Source organism: Phyllobates terribilis, unplaced genomic scaffold (assembly GCF_046119375.1).
Source record: "Phyllobates terribilis strain yellow unplaced genomic scaffold, ASM4611937v1 Scaffold_2__4_contigs__length_985480577, whole genome shotgun sequence".
Classification (NCBI taxonomy): domain Eukaryota; kingdom Metazoa; phylum Chordata; class Amphibia; order Anura; family Dendrobatidae; genus Phyllobates; species Phyllobates terribilis.
The window spans coordinates 645964396-645985987 of NW_027362762.1; the positions used below are offsets into that span (position 1 = coordinate 645964396).

The following is a 21592-nucleotide window of genomic DNA, read 5'->3' on the forward strand; positions in this document are numbered from 1 at the left end:
TTGGTGGTTGCAGCTCGTAGTTTTTCTTGGGTTATTGTAGAGCTTGGCAGTGACCGTACTGGGGTAATATATACACATACAGTGGTACAGTCTGTATTTACTATACGGTCACTGTAAGTTTCCCAATAACCTACCTAGTAGTGAAAGCAGCCATCGCCTCGTCTATCAATCGTTGGTCAATTGTGTATTATCCTGACGATTGGGGGCAGCGGATTGCTGTTCCTTGACAGTGGGCATGAGAAATTTAAGTGCCCATACACATTAGATGAATAAGAGGACTGCTATTCTGAATTTTACTACATCCAAGCTTTTGTTCTTAAAAGTTCTGGCAGTGGCTTATTGCTCTATTCTTCAAAGAGAACACATATACTTAGATCACATATGGGGAGAGTAGGAAGTGGGGTTGGGAGGAATTGTGGTTTGCTTAAATCATCAGATTTTGAGCCCCACGGATTACCGAGATTGAGGAGTGTTGATTACCTCTGTATAAGGCCAAGTTCACACGAGCATATAAAAAAATAATTTGAGTTTCATCCAGAAAACAGACAATTTTTCTCTCATCTGTTAACCGTATGCAATCCATTTTTTATACATCAGCAGGTATTAAAGTGAACCTGACACCTGTTACATGCTGCTCAATCTGTGGGCAGCATGCATCAGGCACTGGCTGTATAAACACAGCCAGGTATGTTTAACTAAGAAATGCTGTTACGTTTCAGTGAAAAACATACTTTAAAAACCAGCTGAGTCCAAGCCCTGCTGTAGACTAGCTGGACAGGCGGCTTCCAAGGGAAGTCTACAGCACTGTCTCAGTGCCCAGCAGCTTTCAACGTTTTTCAGACACCCCTGGCTGCGCACATAGAGCCATTGCCTGATGAATGTATCAGCTTCTATTCAAAAATTACAAAACTAAATACAGTTTCCTATTAAAGAATTGCAATTTATCCATAGAAATCAGATACAATACGTTGGCCCCGTATGGAATCTGATTATTACTTTTTTTTCTCACCCATGGATTTGAATAGGTGAGTCTCATTCAACACACGGAAGAAACCAGTGCATGCATTTTTTTTTTTCAAGAGCAGATTCTGACCGTGCAAAAAATAAATTGCTCATCTGCAATGCCCCATTGAATAACATTTGTCTGAATGCTGTCTGCTTTTCATGGACAGCACTTGGACCGAAAATACGGTCGTGGAACTTGACCTAGCACTGAGGAAAATGCTGGCACTATAAGCAACATTTACTATATGCGTGCTTTGGAAAAGGATAGATACAATCAGAAATAGAATTAATTTACAAGAAAAAAAATTCTCCTCTGTAAATACAATCTGTATTGTTACAGTCAGTCCAAGTACTTGTTGGTACAGATGGAGGCGCAAGCTGCTGTACCATAAGTAATATTTGTTTCTGCCTTATCACGAGAAAAAACAATGACATCATGAAGTTAGAAACTACATACAGCAATAAAGAGCAATCTATCATGATGCACCTCACATTAAATTCTCACATCATCTTGAAAGCAGGACTTTCACCACATTTGCATGTTAAACTGGCTACCTCATAATAAAGTGGCTGAAGAGCTGAATGAAATGTACTTTTCCTTTTTTCATTTCTCTTCTCAGTTGCAGTTCGCTTCTAACGTTTAGGGCACCTACTATGCCAATTTCCCCTTCAACCAAGGGACTACAAAAAAACAAAACACCACATTTACAAAACTCTGGATCTGTCCCAGGTATTAGAGCCGATACCTAAGATAGATTCAAAGAGCTGCAAGTGCCAAACGCTGCTTGCACCATCACCACTACAGCTGTCCTCTCCTGGCACTGTCGTGTAATTACAATATGAATGTCATTACAGCGCTGGGAAAGTGAGCAGCATTTGACACAAACAACGCTCTGGATCTCTCCGAGGTATTGGGGAACTATTTCCTGATATCTGGGACAGATCCAGAGCGTTGTATATAAAGACATTACAGTGCAGCTCTTCTCTTCTCCCAGCGCTCGGAATGAGTGTAAGCTCAGAGAGTGAGGAGATCCCAGTGTGAAAAGGGTAAACACATTATACTCACCAGATCAGAATGAAAAAGACTTTTCTGACCTTCCCCATCTACAGTTTTCATTTTTTTCCCTGTATGACACTGCCATCCTATGATTGGATAATGTCATAGAGGGAAAAAATAAACATCCCCAAAGAAGAATCTCTGTTAAAACTACCTTGGTGGAAGGGGAAGTTAGCATATTAAGCACTTAAACTTTAGAAGGCAATATCTCTGCCATGGAGAGGTGAAATAAAAGGAAAGCTGTTTTAATCAGCTTTCCAGCCACTTTATCATTAGGTGGTCAGTTCAACATGCAAAAAGTGGTGAATGAAAGGTCCTCTTTAACCCCTTCCAAAAATCTACCGTACATATACGGCACAAGTTGTGTATGGAGTTTGGTCAGAGGCTGAGCCTAATATCCAGCAGATAATGGTTGCGACACACAGCCAGAATGTGCCTCTTAACAGCTGTTAAAGGGGTGGTCTGGTCCAAATAGTAAGTCTGCAATCACTCTGACTGCAGACTCCGGAATCCTACCAGCGCACACAATGTGCGCTGTGAGAAGGCCTGTGGAGTCCATTTTGGTGGAGTCTGTGTTGGTATAAAATGTACAGACTCCGAAAATATATAGCAAATTGAGTACAGCATCTGTCCCAAAATGGTAAAATAAAGTGTATGCTTGTATGCACAGCGGTATTGTCAAAGGAATTAAAATGTTATCATAAAAATGGCTACACAAACCCCAAAATGTTTTTTTTTTTTTTACAAAACTTTTTTTTACCACTACTCAACTAGTTAAAAGATGAATAATGTGACTGTACTGACCTGGAGAATCATAATGCCTGGTCATTTTTACTACACAATAAACGCTGTAAAAACAAAACCTAAATAATGCCAGAATTGCAGGGGTTTTTTTTCCACAAATTCACCACACTAGGAATCCCCCCCCCGCGTTTTCCAGTGCATTATAAGGTAAAATGAATGATGTCATTCAAAAGTACAATCCACCACGCAAAAAACAAGTCTTCATACCATTATACGGTTGGAAAAATATTAAAAAAAATAAAAAAAGTTATTGCTCTTATAAGGGAAGGAAAAAAAATAAAAACAAAAATTGGCAGGGGCACAGGAAGCATTTCCTTTGCTAGCGAACTCCAGCGGTAGCCAGAATCTCTCCCGTCTTAAAGGGAATCTGTCTCCAGGCTTTTACTACCCCATTTGACAGCAAGATGTAGGGGCAGATATCCTGATTCCAGCAACGTATCACTTAAAAGTTTTTTGTCAGAGCTGCTTAAGGCAGCGCTGATTGAAACACGAAAATACCAAAAGCCACTCAATTTTTGCGCAACTCCGCATTGCACATACATTTTGTGACTATTTCTGGAATAAACACTTTGATGTATCTGTACCAAAGTGTATGTGTCTACAGAACAGAAAGCTCACAGATGAACACTTCAGGCTGTGTGCCCACTATGCGTTTTTTAAGCCTTTCAGCAGCAGCAATTCGGCTGCAGAAACGCTTAAAATACGCTTGGTAGAAGGTCAGCCGTGTTCCCCAATGATAATCCGCATGTGCTGTGCACATGATGAGGTACCAATTATTTAGCGGAAGCGCAGCGTTTTCGCCGCCATTGACTTGCATTACAACGCATGGAATCCGCATCACTGCATCTGCAGATGCGGAATCCAAGAGTTTCAATGTGCGGATGGTACCCGGGTGTAGAGGACAGGAGACTCTCCTCCGGACCCGGGTACCATAGTACCTGTAAAAAAAAGAATAAAATAAAAAATATACATTATACTTACCTTCTGATGGCCCCCGGTGTCCTTACCGATGCGTCTCGGCTTGCCGGCAGCTCGCGATGGTCTGAAAAGGACCTGCGTGACGTCATTTAGTCATGTGACGGGTCACGCGACCGCTGACGTCGGCAGGTCCTTTAGTGTAACGTGAGCTGCTGGCAAGCCAGGACGCATCGGATAAAGACACCGGGGGCCATCAGAAGGTAAGTATATATTTATTTTTTACTAAGTTGTCAAGCACTTTCCAAGTGATGCTAAAATAGCTTGGAAAGCGCTTGACAACCTGCATGCGGAAATGCAAGTGAAGAACGCTTCACATCTGCATGCCCCTAGCAGGAAAAACGCATGTACAATCCGCATGCGTTTTTTTCTGCCAGGGAGATGCAGAAACGCTCAGGAAAAATCCGGAGCATTTCTGCATTGTGGGCACATAGCCTAAGTGGGCTTTAACTGTGGTGTGTTTTTATGCCACAGATTAAAGTGCAGTGAAACCACCAGAAAATCTGCACGAGCTACATGTGGATTTTGATGCGCGATTGACACTAGTTGCAACAGATTTCACCTCTTAAATTTTGGCCTCTATTGGGTAAATGGGATTCTGTGGCTATGCTCAGCAAATTCAATATTCTTGAAGGTATCTGTCCCACAAATACATGGATCTTAAAAGGAATTTGTCACCAGGATTTCACCTCCAAGCTATTTTTATGGGCATGTAGCTTTTTCGAAGACCAGTCCAGCAATACAATTACATATCCAGTCAATGTCTTTGTTACTGAGAAATCAGTGTTTCCATTGATATGCAAATGAGGCTGAATAGCTAAAGCCTCTGTCACTCCAGCTCTATTTTCCACCCAGCGCTGCCCCTTTCTGCCTTACTGACGGCCCCTTTTTCCTAAAGTCACACAGCATAGAGGCTGACCTTCAAGCAGGCGGAGGTGGCACAGGATGGGGAATATAGCTGGGGTGACAGGCTTCAAATCTATGATCTCCATTTGCATATCAATTGAACAAATAACGTAGGATTGAACTGATCATGTAAAAGTATAGCTGGACTTATCTATGAAAGAGATACATGCACATATACATAGTTTGGGGGGCGAAATCCTGCAGACAGTTTCCCTTTAAAATATAGTGCCCGACAAATGTTTTACATGTAACCTTTTTATATGGCCATCTGCTGAAATTTTAGAACTATTTAAAAAATGTCCTGCCACACGTCAGGTCAAGACTTTTAGCAAAATGGATACACACCAGAGAGTGTGTTATTACTATGCAAGCTTACAGACAGCAACTATGAGCAACTGTTTCAACAAAGACCAAAAGCTACAGTCTCAGCTAGAAAACAAAGCCTAACAGGTGTAATGGGGCTTTCTTCTAACCCGAGATTGCACAGCTGGAGTGTAACCCATTCTACACAGGGAGTAAATCATCCCTCAGCAGTGTCCACTCCGTTATTTCTTATATACTAATGTACATTCCCTTCTTTTCTGAAACACACAAACGTTCTTGACACAATAAGACAGAAGTAGATGAAGCGGGATTACAGAATATAAATATAGTTACATCTATACATATTTTCAGCAGGGACTACAAGCAGAAGTAAAGAACTTGTGAATTTGAGCAAACTATATGTTCACAGAACCTCCAACATTAAAAGGACAACATTCTTTACCATTGCCCCCCTCCAGTAGTGTGTACTTTTACCCATAGCTGTCGTCTGCCATTTCCACTAGTGCTCAGGTCCTCTCCTGCACCACATGACAGTAGCTCACACAGCGGACCGTTCGTTCCTTTCTTAATATAAACCTATGAGAGCTTTGTTCTGAGTCTCAGACTTACAATAAGAAAGTGCTGTGTGACCAAGCTGTCAGAATTGTGGTCACATGATGCAGAAGAGGAACAGAACAGCGCTGGAAATGGCAGAAATTGGCAACTGATAGGCATTTTAATGCACACGTTGCACACACATTACTGATGGCTAACTGAGAGGGCAAAAGAAAAACAAAGCACTGGAGTGGCCATTTAACCACTTGTGGAAAGAGGTTTTTGTAGTTCCACGCCAGTGGAAGAGCTACAACTTCCTTGCTAGTGGAGAACTGCCCAGCTTCAAAAGTATTGCTAGGACTGAACAACGCTAGGCTGCTTTGCTCGCTCGTCTGTGTTGACTTGTAGTGAAGCAAGATTTCTGGATTCTACCATTACTACCAAAGAATTGTAAGGCTATGTGCCCACGATGCAGAAATGCTCTGGATTTTTCCTGAGCGTTTCTGCATCTCCCTGGCAGAAAAAATGCATGCGGATTGTACATGTGGATTGTACATGCGCATTGTACATGCGTTTTCCTGCTAGGGACATGCGGATGTGAAGCGTTCTTCACTTGCATTTCCGCATTCGGGTTGACAAGCTCTTTCCAAGAGATTTTAGCATCACTTGGAAAGTGCTTGACAACTTGGTCACACTATATAAATCCATGCAGCCGGCATGGATTTATATAGTGTGACCGAAAGAATGGTAAAAAATAAATCTATACTTACCTTCTGATGGCCCCCGGTGTCTTTATCCGATGAGTCCTGGCTTGCATGCAGCTCGCGGTAGACTAAAGGACCTGCCGACGTCAACGGTCGCGTGACCCGTCACATGACTAAATGACGTCACGGCAGGTCCTTTTCAGACCATCGCGAGCTGCCGGCAAGCCAAGACGCATCGGATAAAGACACCGGGGACCATCAGAAGGTAAGCATAATGTATATTTTTTATTTTAATTCTTTTTTTGACAGGTACTATAGTACCAGGGTCCGGAGGAGAGTCTCCTCTTCTCCAAACCCGGGTACCATCTGCACATTGAAATGCATGGATTCCGCATCTGCAGATGCAGTGATGCGATTCAATGCAAGTCAATGGCGGCAAAAACGCAGCGTTTCCGCAAAATAATTGGTAGTGCTGCGGATTTTTCCGCAATGATAATCCGCAGCGGAAATTTCTGCAACATGTGCACAGCACATGCGGATTATCATTGGGGAACATGGCAGGCCTTCTACCAAGCGTTTTTAAGCGTTTCTGCAGCGGAATTGCCACTGCGGAAACGCTTAAAAAACGCATAGTGGGCACACAGCCTAAGTGCTAAACCTCACGATTCATGAGAACAACTAGAATGATACCGTTCCAACATTTCAAGATACTCCTAACTTTCAAAGCCTCTTGAACTGTAAGGCTGGATCTCTACTAGGAATTTGGTACTTATCTGGTCATGCATCTTCTTTAACCTTGGACTTTACATACACATAACCCCGTCCTGTTTTTTCCCCTCTTCACCTTCACTTTTAGTCCACCCTTTTGTCTCTCCCCTTCTTTACCCCTCTCAGTCTGGACAGTATTGTGCTGATCATCTTTTGCTGTTATACATGTATTTGGAAGGACTTATTGTACTTCTTTTTGTCAGCTGTTCAGTATTTGCATAACTTCATGCACAGTATGTTAAATTATTTTAGAGAAAAAAATTAAAAGTTGCATTGCTATATTGTATTGTTATATGGATATTACACTCTTCAGGCTCCAGCAAAACATTATCAATAAGTAATGTAAATTTTTAGTTAATGACTAGTAGCCGTATAGAAGCCAAAACTGTGATGAATACTTTGTCCACAGAATGGATTTTACTAGTAAACACTTACTATACAGAAGAGTAGGAAAGGTTACGTCATCACATTACTCAATAGTGCTCAGGACAGGAATGAGAAGCCATTGGCACCACATCTGTTACTGGACTGTACATGGCAGACTTGTGTTACCCATTCTTGGTATGAACAAAGTAAGATCTATGGCTATAAGGTAACCTGGCACAGGAAATCTAAGCATGGCAAACAGAAAGCTGTATTGATGTGTTTCAGATATTTCTTCATACACTGGCTGCATGTAGAATTTCACACATACCTGAGTGTACACGCCTGACATATAATAACAGGACACAGCACTACTCAGGCTTCAAATATAAGGAAATATAGGACATCACATGACAAACTTCTTGCACATGGGCATCATGTATTTAGCAGCATTAGATAAAAGGGGTTATTCAGGCTGCAATGAAACTCTGCAGTCACTATGACAGTGCGATGCGTCCCCTGTATTCCCCATGCAGGTGGGTATTCACGTGACTGCAAGCATGCATACTTGTGCCCACATGCCAACTAGTCCGGTCAGCCCATGATATAAATCATATACAAGCAGTCACATGACCAGCCACACACACAAGGGAAATATCCGGAAATCATCACACTGTCGGGATCGCACAGTGACTGCATTGCGACCCAGCCAACTCCTTTAAATCCAGAAGTGGCAGATAATTTCTGAAATGGATCTGGCAGCACAATTTCACTAAAAATGAGCATGCGGTGTATATGAAAATCCACAGCATGATCCGATTTCAGTGGAGATTTTTATCCTACATATGGATCTGATTGTAGTGGACAGTACATGGGGTAAGTGGCGGATTTGCAGAGTGGACTACGTGCCATAAACAGCAATAAATCCCCAATGTCTAGCTCAGGCATTACAGATCTCTTTTGTGAGACTCTTAACATGGCACCCAAACACTACTATTCTCTACATGCCTTTTATTTTACAAACAAGTACGGTACATGGAGTTTTTTTTCCTGAAAGGTATTCTTCTCTAGAAACATAGGGAATGAGGAGCTATGCAGTGTGCCATGAAGAAAGCTACAAATAAAAGACATCTGCAGCATGTCGAGGATGCTGAAAAAGGTTAGCCCTGCTCTGTAGGTAGAAATTACATACTAAAGGTGAGCATTATGGCTTGAGCAATTTAGTCTATCCATTTTGACATTTTCACTAAAATTAACCAATTCATTGCCTGTTTTAAACTTGACGGCATTGATGCTGCTGTTCCTCATATCAATGCTTGGCTGGTCGAGGCAGACAAAATGCAATGCTCCAGTGACCATGGTCACGTAAATATCTCAGTTGCTCCTTAGCAACAAACCACAAATGGACACTTTACCAGCATGTGCTATTGCTAAGCGGCAGGGTGTAGACTGTTGCTATGGAGGGAATTTCAAATGCTTGTGTAGGGCTGTGTTTGCATGTTGACGTTATATTGTGTATTTTGTGCTGCAAGTGAAAAAAAAAAAAACGCAAATTGCAGCCACAATTGTGGGAATGGTTGACATTTAACATTCCCTCGGCAGCAACAGACTTCCAAGTTTCCACTTAGTAACCATACAAGCTGGGAAAGTGTTTACTGCACTTTTTGGTGCATATAATGCTGCTTTTTTTTGCTGCTCAGCCTCACTGATCTCAGTGGGTAAACAGCTGTACAGGTATGTGCACACTCATTTTTTTTTTTTTTTTTTTTTTGAGCCGGTCAAAAACATTTAGATAGATACTGCTTGAGGAAGCTCTCCTCTTTTGGGAATTTTTGATCAGGTTATTATCCGGACAGTACTTATTTTGCCGTGTTTTCCATCAGGAGCCTCTTCAAAAAAAAAAAAAAAAAAAGTGACATGCACTTTTTTTCTTCCCATCCAGGCATTTTACAAAACCTGATGTGGAAGAAAACCGTAAATAGATGGAAAATATTAACAGCAAGTCACTTTACAATAGGAATGAATAGGGAGGGTCCTTCAATGTTTTTAGGTGTTTTTCAGAGCAGAACCATTCCAAAAAAGACTTACCATAAAAAACTGAAAGAATGGACATGTTGCTCTTATAAAAAATGCACTCCCAGTAAATAAAGGCAAGGAAAAAAACTGCAATGTGTGACTGAGATTTTAGAAATCTAATTAATTTTACTACTACTGGAAAATGTGGAGTTTTTTTCTGCCCTAAGGCAAAACCACTAAATATGAACAAGCTCTAAGAGACTATTTACAATACATCCTGCAAAGCAAATGCACCCTTAGTCTAATTGACAGCCTGCTCTGCACACATGCACTACAGAGCGGGCCGTCAAGCAATGTGCAGGGTGAGTGATAGAGTGCTCACAGTTTAGTGAGCGCTGACTGTACCAGCTCCCTGCACTGACCTGATGACTGGGAGCGAGCGGATACAAGGAGAATATAACATCACTTTCTCCCTGTAGCCGCTGTTCCAGCAAGCCTGCCAGACATTATTTAAAGCGCACCTGTCATCAGGATTATGCTCAGTAAACTACATGCACTGTGTCAGGAGGGCGACATTACACTGATTAAAATGATACCTTGGTTGATGAAATCCATCCTGTGGTTCTTGTATAATCTTTACTTTCAGTTTGGAGATGATATGCTCATGCTTCGGGGAGGCCTGTGGGGGCGCTCTATCTGGTGCTCTGCTTACATAGTCATCTGTATGCTCTTATAACAGCTCACTGTGCCTTCACTGACCTGCCTCCTATTTTACATAATGCATCTAGTAGTACGGGGCTAGGTAAAATAGGAGGCAGGTCAGTGAAGGATCAGTGATCTGTCATAAGAGCATACAGATGAATATGTAAGCAGAGCACCAGATCGTGCTCCGGGGCGGCCTGTGGGGGGCGCTCTAGCATATCATTATCTCCAAACTGAAAGTAAAGATTACACAAGAACCACCGGATGGATTTCATCAACCAAGGTATTATTTTAAACAGTGTAAATGCGCCCACCTGACAGTGTATGTAGTTTACTGAGCACAGTCCTGCTGACAGGTGCGCTTTAAATGCTATTTGCCTCCAGATTACCCTTATATCTGCAGGTAAATAGCATTTAATTTTGGAAGTGACAGGTTCCCTTTAATAAAAACAGTGTCTATGCCACCCCCAACACCTCCAGCTCCATCAGCTGGTCCTTGAGATCAGTACCCAAAGATGAATTAGAGGGTTAATAAAGTGCATATTAACATATGTTTACATCTAGACCTCTGGAAGTTAAGGTTAAGTTCACATGCTGCAGAAAATTTCAGCTTCAGATTTGGTGACAAATCTGTAATGAGTCCACGTGTGTAGAAATCTCCGTACTCAATTTACTGAGTACTGAATAGGGTGAAAACCGCAATAAAAATCTGCATAATAATGAGCATGTTGCAGATTTTCCGCAGTGTGTTTCTGGGATTTGTGGTGCGGATTTGTGGTGCAGAAGCTGCACCACAAATCTACAATGTATGAACTTGATCTAAGTCTTGTTTAGATATTAGTGATGTATGTCCTTGAACTGAGTGACACAATGACCTAGTGAAATACAACTTTTCATAGCAAGGAGTCACAGAATAAACAAGTGACCTAACCCTAACAGCAGAAACATCAATGGAATGTAAATGAAAATAAAAATTCCTCACGCACCCAGTGACTGTACTTTTCTATCTACAGCTCACACATGAGTTCATTTATGATTAACCAAGTTGTACGACTGCTGAACATGCAAACAACCAACATACACAGGGCTAAAAATCACAGCTCCAACAGCTAATGGTAACATGTCACTTCAACAAAACAATCAATGTTCAGACATGATTTCTACTGAAAAACAAAATATATTTGGCTTTAATCATAGAAAGTTATTACATACAAAAGTGCTTGATGCATAGGCCTCATTTAAGTGTCAGTGTTTTCTAGGTTGTTGTTTTTTACTGAGTATAGTCTATGGCCAGATTTTCTTGTTTGCTTTCCTGCAGATCATTGGTCCACAAATAAAAACATGTCCAATTTTGACCCACTTTGCTTGGAAAAAAAAACAAAACATGCAAAGTGCATGGATGCCATCCGTGACGCACCAGTAACCGGTCCGTTTTTTACTGTCTGATGGATAGAAAGAGCCTGCATACCTACTGATGGTAAAAAGGGACACAGACCAAAAATTGGTTAAAAAAACCCTATGAAAAGATAATCAGTATTTTTTGTATGGATGTGTTCAGAATGGACGTGTGACTCTTGCCCAAGGCCGAGAACATAAATAAGGCTTTATTAACGTATCTGTGGTACTATTAGCAACTGATACATCAAAAAATCTGATTGAACACACACAGAAATTCCCCAACTATAATACCATTGATACAACTTTAAAAATGAAAAAAAAACACCTTATACTGCTTGATAGAAGTCATTTTTTTTCTGGTTGACCAAAGAAAACATATGCAAACCATAGTCAGACAGTTGTACCCATTTGGCAGGACCCTGCAAAGAGTGAACACTATGGGAGTTTATGGTGGCTCAGTGGTTAGCACAGTAGCCTTGAAGTGCTGGGGTACTGGGGTCAAATCCCACCAAGGACGGCTGCAAGGAATTTGCGTGTTTGTATGGGTTTCCTCCGGGTATTCTGGTTTTCTCCAAAGACATACTTATAGGGAGTTTAGATTGTGAGCCCCAATGGGGACAGCGATGATAATGTTTGTAGAGTGCTGTGGAATTAATGGCGCTATGTAAGTGAATAAGATAAATTTAGAGTCAACTCTCATTTAACTGGCAGCAATATCACTTCAGCAGCCCATGAACGTGCACACTTAAATCAGGTAAGCGTATGTTTATTTCATGCCTCAGACATCTGCTGTCAGGGGGCAATCAGGACACCATACATCAAACTAAGGGCACCCTGCACATTAGAATGATACACACAGAAACTGGAGATTTTCGCCAACAATCTGATGTGTATGGGGGCCTCCTCACAGATTGTCCAGGAAAGAGAGAACCAGTCTGCTGAATTTCAATGCCTGTCCAATTATATTGTTCTCTGGAGTAAACCGCTGCCAGAGGTGTCTCCCCCATTTAGAACACATGTAGCTGAGCATTTAAGTGTATAGGGGGGCAGGATAAGCAGTTAGCCCAAGGAGCATATAACCTACTTAAAGAGGTATTCACATTTTGTACATTTATGGCATTTCCTCAGGATATTGCATAAATACTAGAGGCTGGGTTCACAAGTCCGGATATTTCCATTCCCGGATAAAAAGGTACCAGAGATATCCATGTCCCGTGTGTCCGTGTGTGTCACACGTGTGGCAACCATGTGCCGCATCAGGATCACACAGACGGCGCCTGGGATTCAGCGCTACAGTTAGCTCTGTTCCCAAGGGCCGGTTGCTGAACACTACCTTCATCATGGTTCCTGCCAGCGCTGCGATCAGCACCAGCAGGGACCATGATGAGGGTAGTGGTAGTCTGCTCCTGCATTGTCCCAACCTGTACAAATAAGAATAAAATAATAATCCATGTATTCACCTCTCCTAGGTGTCCCCTGCTGCAATCCATGAGCCACTCCTGAGCTACAGCTCAGTGAGTGACAGGACAGCGCTCTGGAGCGGCTCATTCTCCCCGGCTCCTCGGAAGCAGCGGTTGCATGGATTACAGCAGGGGACACCTAGGTGAGGTGAGTACATAGATTTTATTTTATTCTTATTTTTACAGGTGGGGACACTGTGGGAGCAGACTACCACTACCCTCATCATGGTTCCTGCTGGTGCTGATCGCAGCGCCGGAAGAAACCATGATGAGGGCAGTGTTCAGCACCCGGCACTTGGGAACAGCGCTAACTTAGAGCTGATTCCGTGGCGCCAGTCCGTATCACACTGATGACACACAGATGTCATCTGTGTGTGTTCAGCGTGAGGCACTTTTGCAGTCCGTTCATCTGCAAAAAAAACGGACTTGTCTCTGTGTGGAGCACACGGACACATGGTCCGTGAAAACACACTGAGATGTGCACAGACCCATAGATTTGAATGGGTCTGCGTCTGTCAGTGTCTCCGGTACTTGTGGAAACTGTCACCACACGTACTGGAGATACTGACTTGTGAAAGAGCTCTTAGTAGGGAGAGTTGTCAAAGAAGAGGTGGTGGAGATAAAAAACAAGCAGGTGGGAAGATGTAGTTAAATAATTGACCATGTCACAGAGCACCAAGCACCTGTACTTGGTTTGAAGTCATTCTGTGCCGACAGTCCCTTTAACTAGTTTTCTAAATGGGTATGGGGCATTAGACTTAAAAAAATCTGTTGGTGGTCACACAGCAGCACGGTGGCTCAGTGGTTAGCACTGCAGCCTTGCAGCGCTGGGGTCCTGGGCTCAAAGCCCACCAAGGACAACATCTGCAAGGAGTTTGTATGTTCTCCCTGTGTTTTTGGGGGATTTTTTCCCACATTCCAAATAGGGAATGTAGATTGTGAGCCCCAATGGGGACAGTGATGATGATAATGTCTGCAAAGAGCTGTGGAATATGATGGCGCTGTATAAGTGAGTAACACAATAAATATATGGGTAAATTCCCATACTGCAGAAATTTCTGTGACAATATATTGGTTCCTTTAATCTGAATGGGATTGCTTCAGGTAATTGGGACAGATTTTAGCTACCAAAATCTGCAGCAATTACGCAAACAAATGAACATACCATTGAAAATTTCTCGCAATCAAAAATGTAACCAGATTTGTAGGAGTGTTTAGAACATCTGTGTTTTTCTTCTGAATTACTAGTAAACAGAGACTATCAATGTGCATAATATTTATGCTACTCACTTATATAGCGCTATCATATTCCACAGCGCTTTATAGACATTATGGGCACTGTCCCCATTGGGGCTCACAATCTACATTGCCTATCAGTATGTCTTTGGAGTGTGGGAAGAAAGCGGAATAGCAGGGGGAAAAACACGGGGAGAACACCCAAACTCCTTACAGATGTTGTCTTCGGTGGGATTTGAACCCAGGACCCCAGCGCTGCATGGCTTCAGTGCTAACCACTGAGCTGAACATAAAGCTGCAACGTTCAGGATGGGAGACCTGCAGCCAGTCCGATCTCAGACAGAAGTCTGAATGCGCCCTTAGGATGAGAAGTTGAGAATATCCATAAGATGCCATACGAACATGAGGTGAATATGCAAACTCCAGGCAGTGCTGCTTATGTCAGGACAGGAGCTGTAGCTAAGAGACGCCTCCTCATGGTGTGTATCCCCACACCATATCATTGCGCCTGGGTATATGTCACACAGTGGGGACTGGCCGGCAGCAGCACACAGGTGGCTCAGCTGAGGTAACTTTGCTCCTGAGAGGAGGACATGAGGGCACGGGCGACCAGCCTGACATGGGGCATGTGTGCCCACACCATATCATTGTGCCTGTGTATATACCACACACTGGGGACTGGCCGGCAGCAGCACACAGGTGGCTCAGCTGAGGTAAGTTTGCTCCTGAGGGGGTACATGGGTGGTACATGGGGCATGTGTGCCCACACCATATCATTGTGCCTGTGTATATACCACACAGTGGGGACTGGCCGGCAGCAGCACACAGGTGGCTCAGCTGAGGTAACTTTGCTCCTGAGGGGGTACATGGGTGGTACATGGGGCATGTGTGCCCACACCATATAAAGTAGCCGTGGTCAGGCTCACCTTGCAGCGCTAGTCCTCCCCATGCATGTCTTCCCACAGAGTGGAATAACAGAGAAGCCTTGACAATGGCCGTGCAGCACAGGTGGTAACCACAGCGAAGGTTAGTCCTGTTGTCAGTCACACAGCACAGTGTGCACACAGCGGAGCCGCCTCCTCCCGGTGACATCAGCACAAGCCATGGTCTCCCAGGTCACGGTGAGGTAGCCGGTCCCTGGCACACAATACGGAGGCAGGCCCGTATCACACAGTGCATCACAGTGTGGGGAGGGAGGCTCGGCCCATGGCAGACAATTGCCTGTACCGGGGGAGGGGGCGCCGGCTCTACACGGAACCAGCTCCAAAGTTTAAAGGCAGAATGGCCGGACACACGGGCGGCCGGAGGGGCTGGCTGCCGGGAGGGCAGGGATGCTGCTCCGGGAATGGCCGGGCTCGGACTCTGTGAAGGAATGCGGGCGCCCCACTTCCTGCCCGTACACAAGTAGGCAGCAAGTAACGGTCCTCACAGACAAGTGACAATGGCTGCAGGGCACACCACTCAGCCTCCCCCGGGGACCGCCACAGGGTGGGGTGAGCCGAGCACAACATGACGGGGCAACGAAAAGTTGTGGGAGATGAGTGACACGAGCCGGGCACCCAGCACCGAGCCGTGCTCCCCACAGCACCCCGCCCCCTCCCCGAAACTACTCACCAGACACCCTGCAGAGGAGCAGCCAGGCGAGGGCACAGGCGCAGGGCAGCAGTCCAGCACACGAGCCCCGGCTCCACGCCATGACTGCGGGGAATGCCGCCGCCGCGGCTGCCTCCTCTCCCCGGATCGCAGGCAGCTGCTCTGCTGTAACACAACGCGGCTCCCAGTCCCAGCCTCACAATGCGCGGAGCACGGAGGGGGTGGTGGCTGGGATGCGCCGCAGAACCCGAGCCGACTGGGAGGGGCCAGGCCAGACAGATCTCAGAGGTCACCCGAGCGCTGCTGGGGACCCCCGCAACGAGCATGGGTCACCCGAGAGCTGCTGGGGACCCCCGGAACGAGCGTGGGTCACCCGAGAGCTGCTGGGGACCCCCGGAACGAGCATGGGTCACCCGAGAGCTGCTGGGGACCCCCGGAACGAGCATGGGTCACCCGAGAGCTGCTGGGGACCCCCGGAACGAGCGTGGGTCACCCGAGAGCTGCTGGGGACCCCCGGAACGAGCATGGGTCACCCGAGAGCTGCTGGGGACCCCGCACTGGACCCAGGAGAAGTGTCCCTCCACATCCTGTGCTGTGCGGAGGGCAGAGTGTGAGGGCTCCTGAGGTATCGCTGGTCACGTATGCTCCACACGTCCCCGGTCCACGAGCCCCCATAACATACCCACTATGTATAGATAGACAATGCATACATGCTATATATACAACCTGCCATCTAATATACCTTATAGTGTGTCCGCAAGCACAGTGGTGGGGCATATATATATATATATATTTATATATAATGCATACACGCTATGTATACAATGTACCATCTAATATACCATACAGAATAGGGTTATCTGTGTGTCAGCAAACCTAATAGTGATATATATGTGTGTGTGTATGTGTATATATATATATATATATATATATATATATTTTACAGGGTGGTCCAAAAGTAGGTGGCCAGAAAGTGTAATAAGGTTATAAAGGGGGAGATTTATCAAACATGGTGTAAAGTGAATATGTGGAGTGATGAAGCTTCTTTAAAATTATCCGGCCATATTAACAGACATAATTGAGACCATGCATTTAACATTAGAGCAACAACTAAATGAGCCTGGTGTCAATGTTTGGGGTGGTATTTCAAGTTTTAGGACCAATATTTTTTGATGGAACAGTCTCAGGAGATAAGTATCACGAAATTCTAATGAATCAAGTTGCTCCCCAGTTACAGCAACAGCCTAATTCAAATGACCTTTATTTCCCACAAGATGGGGCCCCTCCACATTATCCAAGAGTAGTCCGCGAGTATCTTGGTGAAACATTTCCTAATAAATGGATTGGCTGAAGAGGCCCACTTGATTGGCCGGCACGTTCACCAGACTTGACCCCAATGGATTTTTTCTTTTGGGGAGTACTCAAGGACAAAGTTTATAGTCGAAAACCAAAAAGTGTCAGTGATTTGAAAAATTACATAAGATGCATTTCAAGAAATTAATACCCAAAGAGACTTGTGCAAAAAGTTTCTGTCCACCTACTTTTGGACCACCCTGTATGTGTATGTATATGTATAAATATATTCAAAAGTTTGGGGTCCTTTAGAAATGTCATTATTTTTGAAAGAAAAGCACTTTTTTTTTCAATGAAGCTAACATTAAATGAATCACAAATACACTATATCCATTGTTAATGTGGTAAATGACTATTCTAGCTGCTAAAGTCTTGTTTTTATTGCAATATCTACATAGGTGTATAGAGGCCCATTTCCAACAACCACCACTCCAGTGTTTTAATGGTACATTGTGTTTGCTAACTGTGTAAGAAGGCTAATGGATGTTTAGAAAACCCTTGGACAAGTATGTTATTAGCACAGCTAAAAATGGTTTGGCTGATTTGAGAAGCTATAAAATTGACCTTCCTTTGAGCTAGTTGAGAATCTGGAGCATTACATTTGTTTGTTCTATGAAACTCTCAAAATGGCCAGAAAAAAGAGAACTTTCATGTGAAACTCGACAGTCTATTCTTGTTCTTAGAAATGAAGGCTATTCCATGCGAGAAATTGCCAAGAAACTGAAGATTTCCTACAATGGTGTGTACTACTCCCTTCAGAGGAGAGCACAAACAGGCTCTAACCAGAGTAGAAAGAGAAGTGGGAGGCCCCACTACACAACTGAGCAACAAGACTGTAACATACCTGGCGGCGTGCTTGCATAGTGCACCATCTCCCACTATGCAAGATCGCATCTTAACCTTCAGTCCAGTTTGTAAGTCGTGCTCCTGTTTTACTGTGTGCATGCTTTGGTCTGACTGCTTGGGGCGGTGGCCGGGTTACTTCCTGTTTCTTATAGCTGCTGTGGGCGCACTCCTAATGCGTCCCCAGCCTATTGCTGTGAGTCACTGGATATTTAAACCCACTCCACCCTGTAGGAGATGCCTGAGCAACTCTTACCTTCAGAGGGCTCCTTGCCCTCTGATGTGCCAGGTCCCGTTCTGTTTCTTGCCTGTCCTCCGACCCGGGGGCTGTATTCCCAGGCCTGTCTGAACTATCTCTTAGCCTGTTTGTCCGCCTCTCTGGGGGGTTGTATACCCAGACTTGCTCCTGTATCTTGTTGCAGTGTCAGTTCCTGTCTGAACACTCTCCTAGCCTGTTTGTCTCTATGTCCGTACCTTCCCTTTTCCTGCAGTATCTGAACCTGCACCTAACTCCAACTCGTTGTCTCTGTACTTCTGTTTGTGAGTTTTGTGTGCACTCGCTACTTCATGTGTAGTACCTTGTGTGTATCTGGTTGTGCTTGTCCTTTTTCCCTTCCTCTGTATCTTCCTCCTGTGTTCTAGCCATCTTCCTGCATTTTCCTGTCTGTTCCATGTGAACAGAGCCCTGTCCTCTCTGCCTCGTCCACCGCACCTGCGGTTTCGCTCTGCTCAGCCTTGTCCACCGCACCTGCGGTTTCGCTCTGCTCAGCCTTGTCCACCGCACCTGCGGTTTCGCTCTGCTCAGCCTTGTCCACCGCACCTGCGGTTTCGCTCTGCTCAGCCTTGTCCACCGCACCTGCGGTTTCGCTCTGCTCAGCCTTGTCCACCGCACCTGCGGTTTCGCTCTGCTCAGCCTTGTCCACCGCACCTGCGGTTTCGCTCTGCTCAGCCTTGTCCACCGCACCTGCGGCTCTGAACCCATTTCCCAGTCTGTACTGGACCCTATCCAGCCTGCGCTCCAACCTGCCAGTGCCCACCTGTTTGCATACCAGCCGTGCTTGCCAATACCCACCTGCCTGTCTGCCAGTCTAATCTGCCTGTTCCTGCATTCCCCGGTGTGGGTCAACAACTGTGACTGGGGTCTGACCTGGAGTCGCACCTGGTCCCTCTGCTCGGTTCCTCCTTGGTCCACAGAGTCGACTAAGCCGCTGTGCGACCTTGGTCGGATCAGGTTCATACTTAGTTACACCCCTCCAGGCACTCCTCGGTTCATGGTACAGTGGGACCACTAATCACGCTCACGCCAGTCAGTCCAGGCGCGAGCGTAACAAAGACAAGTACATTAGAGTCTCTAGTTTGAGAAATCGACACCTCACAGCTCCTCAACTGGCAGCTTCATTAAATAGTACACGCAAAACGCCAGTGTCAGCGTCTACAGTGAAGAGGCGACTCCGGGATGCTGGCCTTCAGGGCAAAGTGGCAAAGAAAACGCCATATCTAAGACTGGCTAATAATAGGAAAAGATTAATATGGGCAAAAGAACACCGACATTGGACAGAGGAAGATTGGAAAAAAGTTTTATGGACAGATGGATCAAATTTTGAGGTGTTTGGATCACAGAAGAACATTTGTGAGACGCAGAACAACTGAAAAGATGCTGGAAGAGTGCCTGACGCCATCTGTCAAGCATGGTGGAGGTAATGTGATGGTCTGGGGTTGCTTTAGTGCTGGTAAAGTGGGAGATTTGTACAAGGTAAATGGGATTTTGAATAAGGAAGGCTATCACTCCATTTTGCAACGCCATGCCATACCCTGTGGACAGCGCTTGATTAGAGCCAATTTCATCCTACAACAGGACAATGACCCAAAGCACACCTCCAAATTATGCATGAACTATTTAGGGAAGAAGCAGGCAGCTGGTATTCTATCTGTAATGGAGTGGCCAGCACAGTCACCAGATCTCAACCCCATTGAGCTGTTGTGGGATAAGCTTGACCGTATGGTACGCAAAAAGTGCCCATCAAGCCAATCCAACTTCTGGGAGGGGCTTCAGGAAGCATGGGGGGGTGGATTTCTCAAGATTACCTCAGCAAATTAACAGCTAGAATGTCAAAGGTCTGCAATGCTGTAATTGCTGCAAATGGAGCATTCTCTGACGAAAGCAAAGTTTGAAAGAGAAAATTATTCTTTCTAATAAAAATCATTATTTCTAACCTTGTCAATGTCTCTACTATATTCTCTAATTATTTTGCAACTCATTTGATAAATAAAAGTATGAGTTTTCAAGGAAAACACAAAATTGTCTGGGTGAGCCCAAACTTTTGAACGGTAGTGTATATACATACATACATACATACACACACAGACAATATATGTCTTCACACATATGCACGTATACATACCCACTATTTCTAACATATACACACATATATACAATGTAGTATACCGTACCGTATAGATAGGATTATCGTTTGTCAACAAACACAATTGTGGGATATGTGTGTATATAAATGTATTTTACGCACAATGTATTCGCACATATACATACCCGCTATACAGTGAAATGAGTATTGAACTCGTCACCAATTTTCTAAGTAAATATATTTCTAAAGGTGCTATTGACATGAAATTCTCACCAGAGGTCGGTAACAACTCATCCAATCCACACAGTGAAAGTAATCAAACCATAGATGTCCATAACTTAATTTATGTGTGATAATGAGAAATGACACTGGGAAAAGTATTGAACACATGAAGAAAGAGAAGTGCAAAAAGCCCTGGAAAGTCACAACACCAGCTGAAATCTATCAGAAATTAGAAAGCAATCCTGCTACTTAGTGAAAAATAATATCAGCTAGTTCAACTGATGATATATAAAGAGTTGTCTCATTGCCAAGGTGCCACATAAAAAAACATCTCATGATGGTTAAAATAAGTGAGCTGTCTCAAGATCTTCGCAACCTTATTGTTGCAAAACATACTGATAGCATTGATTACAGAGGAATTTCTAAACTACTGAAGGTTCCAGTGAGCCCTATTGGGGCCATAATCCAGAAGTGAAAAGAACATCCTTTCACTATTAACCGGCCGCAGCCAAGTGCTACCCCCAAGAAAGATGTGGAGGGGGCCGTAGAAGGGCAACAACCCAGCAGCAGGACCTTTACCTCCTCCTTTGTGCAAGGAGGAGCAGTGCCAGAGCCCTGCAAAATGATCTTCAGCAGGCCAAAAACATCCATGTGTCTGCTCAAACTGTCAGAAACAGACTTCATGAGAGTTGTATGAGGGCTAGATGTCCACAAGTGGGTGTTGTGCTTACAGCCCAACACTGTGCAGGGCGATTGGCATTTGCCAGAGAGCACCAAGATTGGCAGATTCGACATTGGCGCTCTGTGCACTTCACAGATGAGAGCAGGTTCACACTGAGCACATGTGACAGAGTCTAGAGACGATGTGGAGAACTTTCTGCTACCTGCAACATCCTCCAGCATGAACAGTTTGGCAGTGGGTCATTAATGGTGAGGGGAGGCATTTCTTAGGATGGCCGCACAGCC

At 44.4% G+C, this 21592-nt stretch overlaps 1 protein-coding gene and 1 long non-coding RNA gene across 4 annotated transcripts in view; one reads left to right on the forward strand and one right to left on the reverse strand.

The window, feature by feature from the left end:
• NECTIN3 (nectin cell adhesion molecule 3) overlaps positions 1-16118 on the reverse strand; it is a 105943-nt gene extending 89825 nt beyond the window's left edge. Inside the window, exon 1 of one of the 3 annotated variants that reach the window (XM_073666673.1) lies at positions 15179-15367. In XM_073666673.1, coding sequence (XP_073522774.1) covers positions 15179-15344 — 166 coding nt within the window. In that variant the 5' untranslated portion in view covers positions 15345-15367. Of the gene's footprint in view, positions 1-15178; positions 15368-15866 lie in introns of those variants that run through there. The other 2 variants (XM_073666672.1, XM_073666671.1) reach the window with 2 other exon arrangements.
• LOC141222440 (uncharacterized) overlaps positions 14999-21592 on the forward strand; it is a 41212-nt gene continuing 34618 nt past the window's right edge. Inside the window, exon 1 of the long non-coding RNA XR_012290215.1 lies at positions 14999-15094. This is a non-coding gene — a long non-coding RNA (uncharacterized lncRNA). The remainder of the gene's footprint in view (positions 15095-21592) is intronic.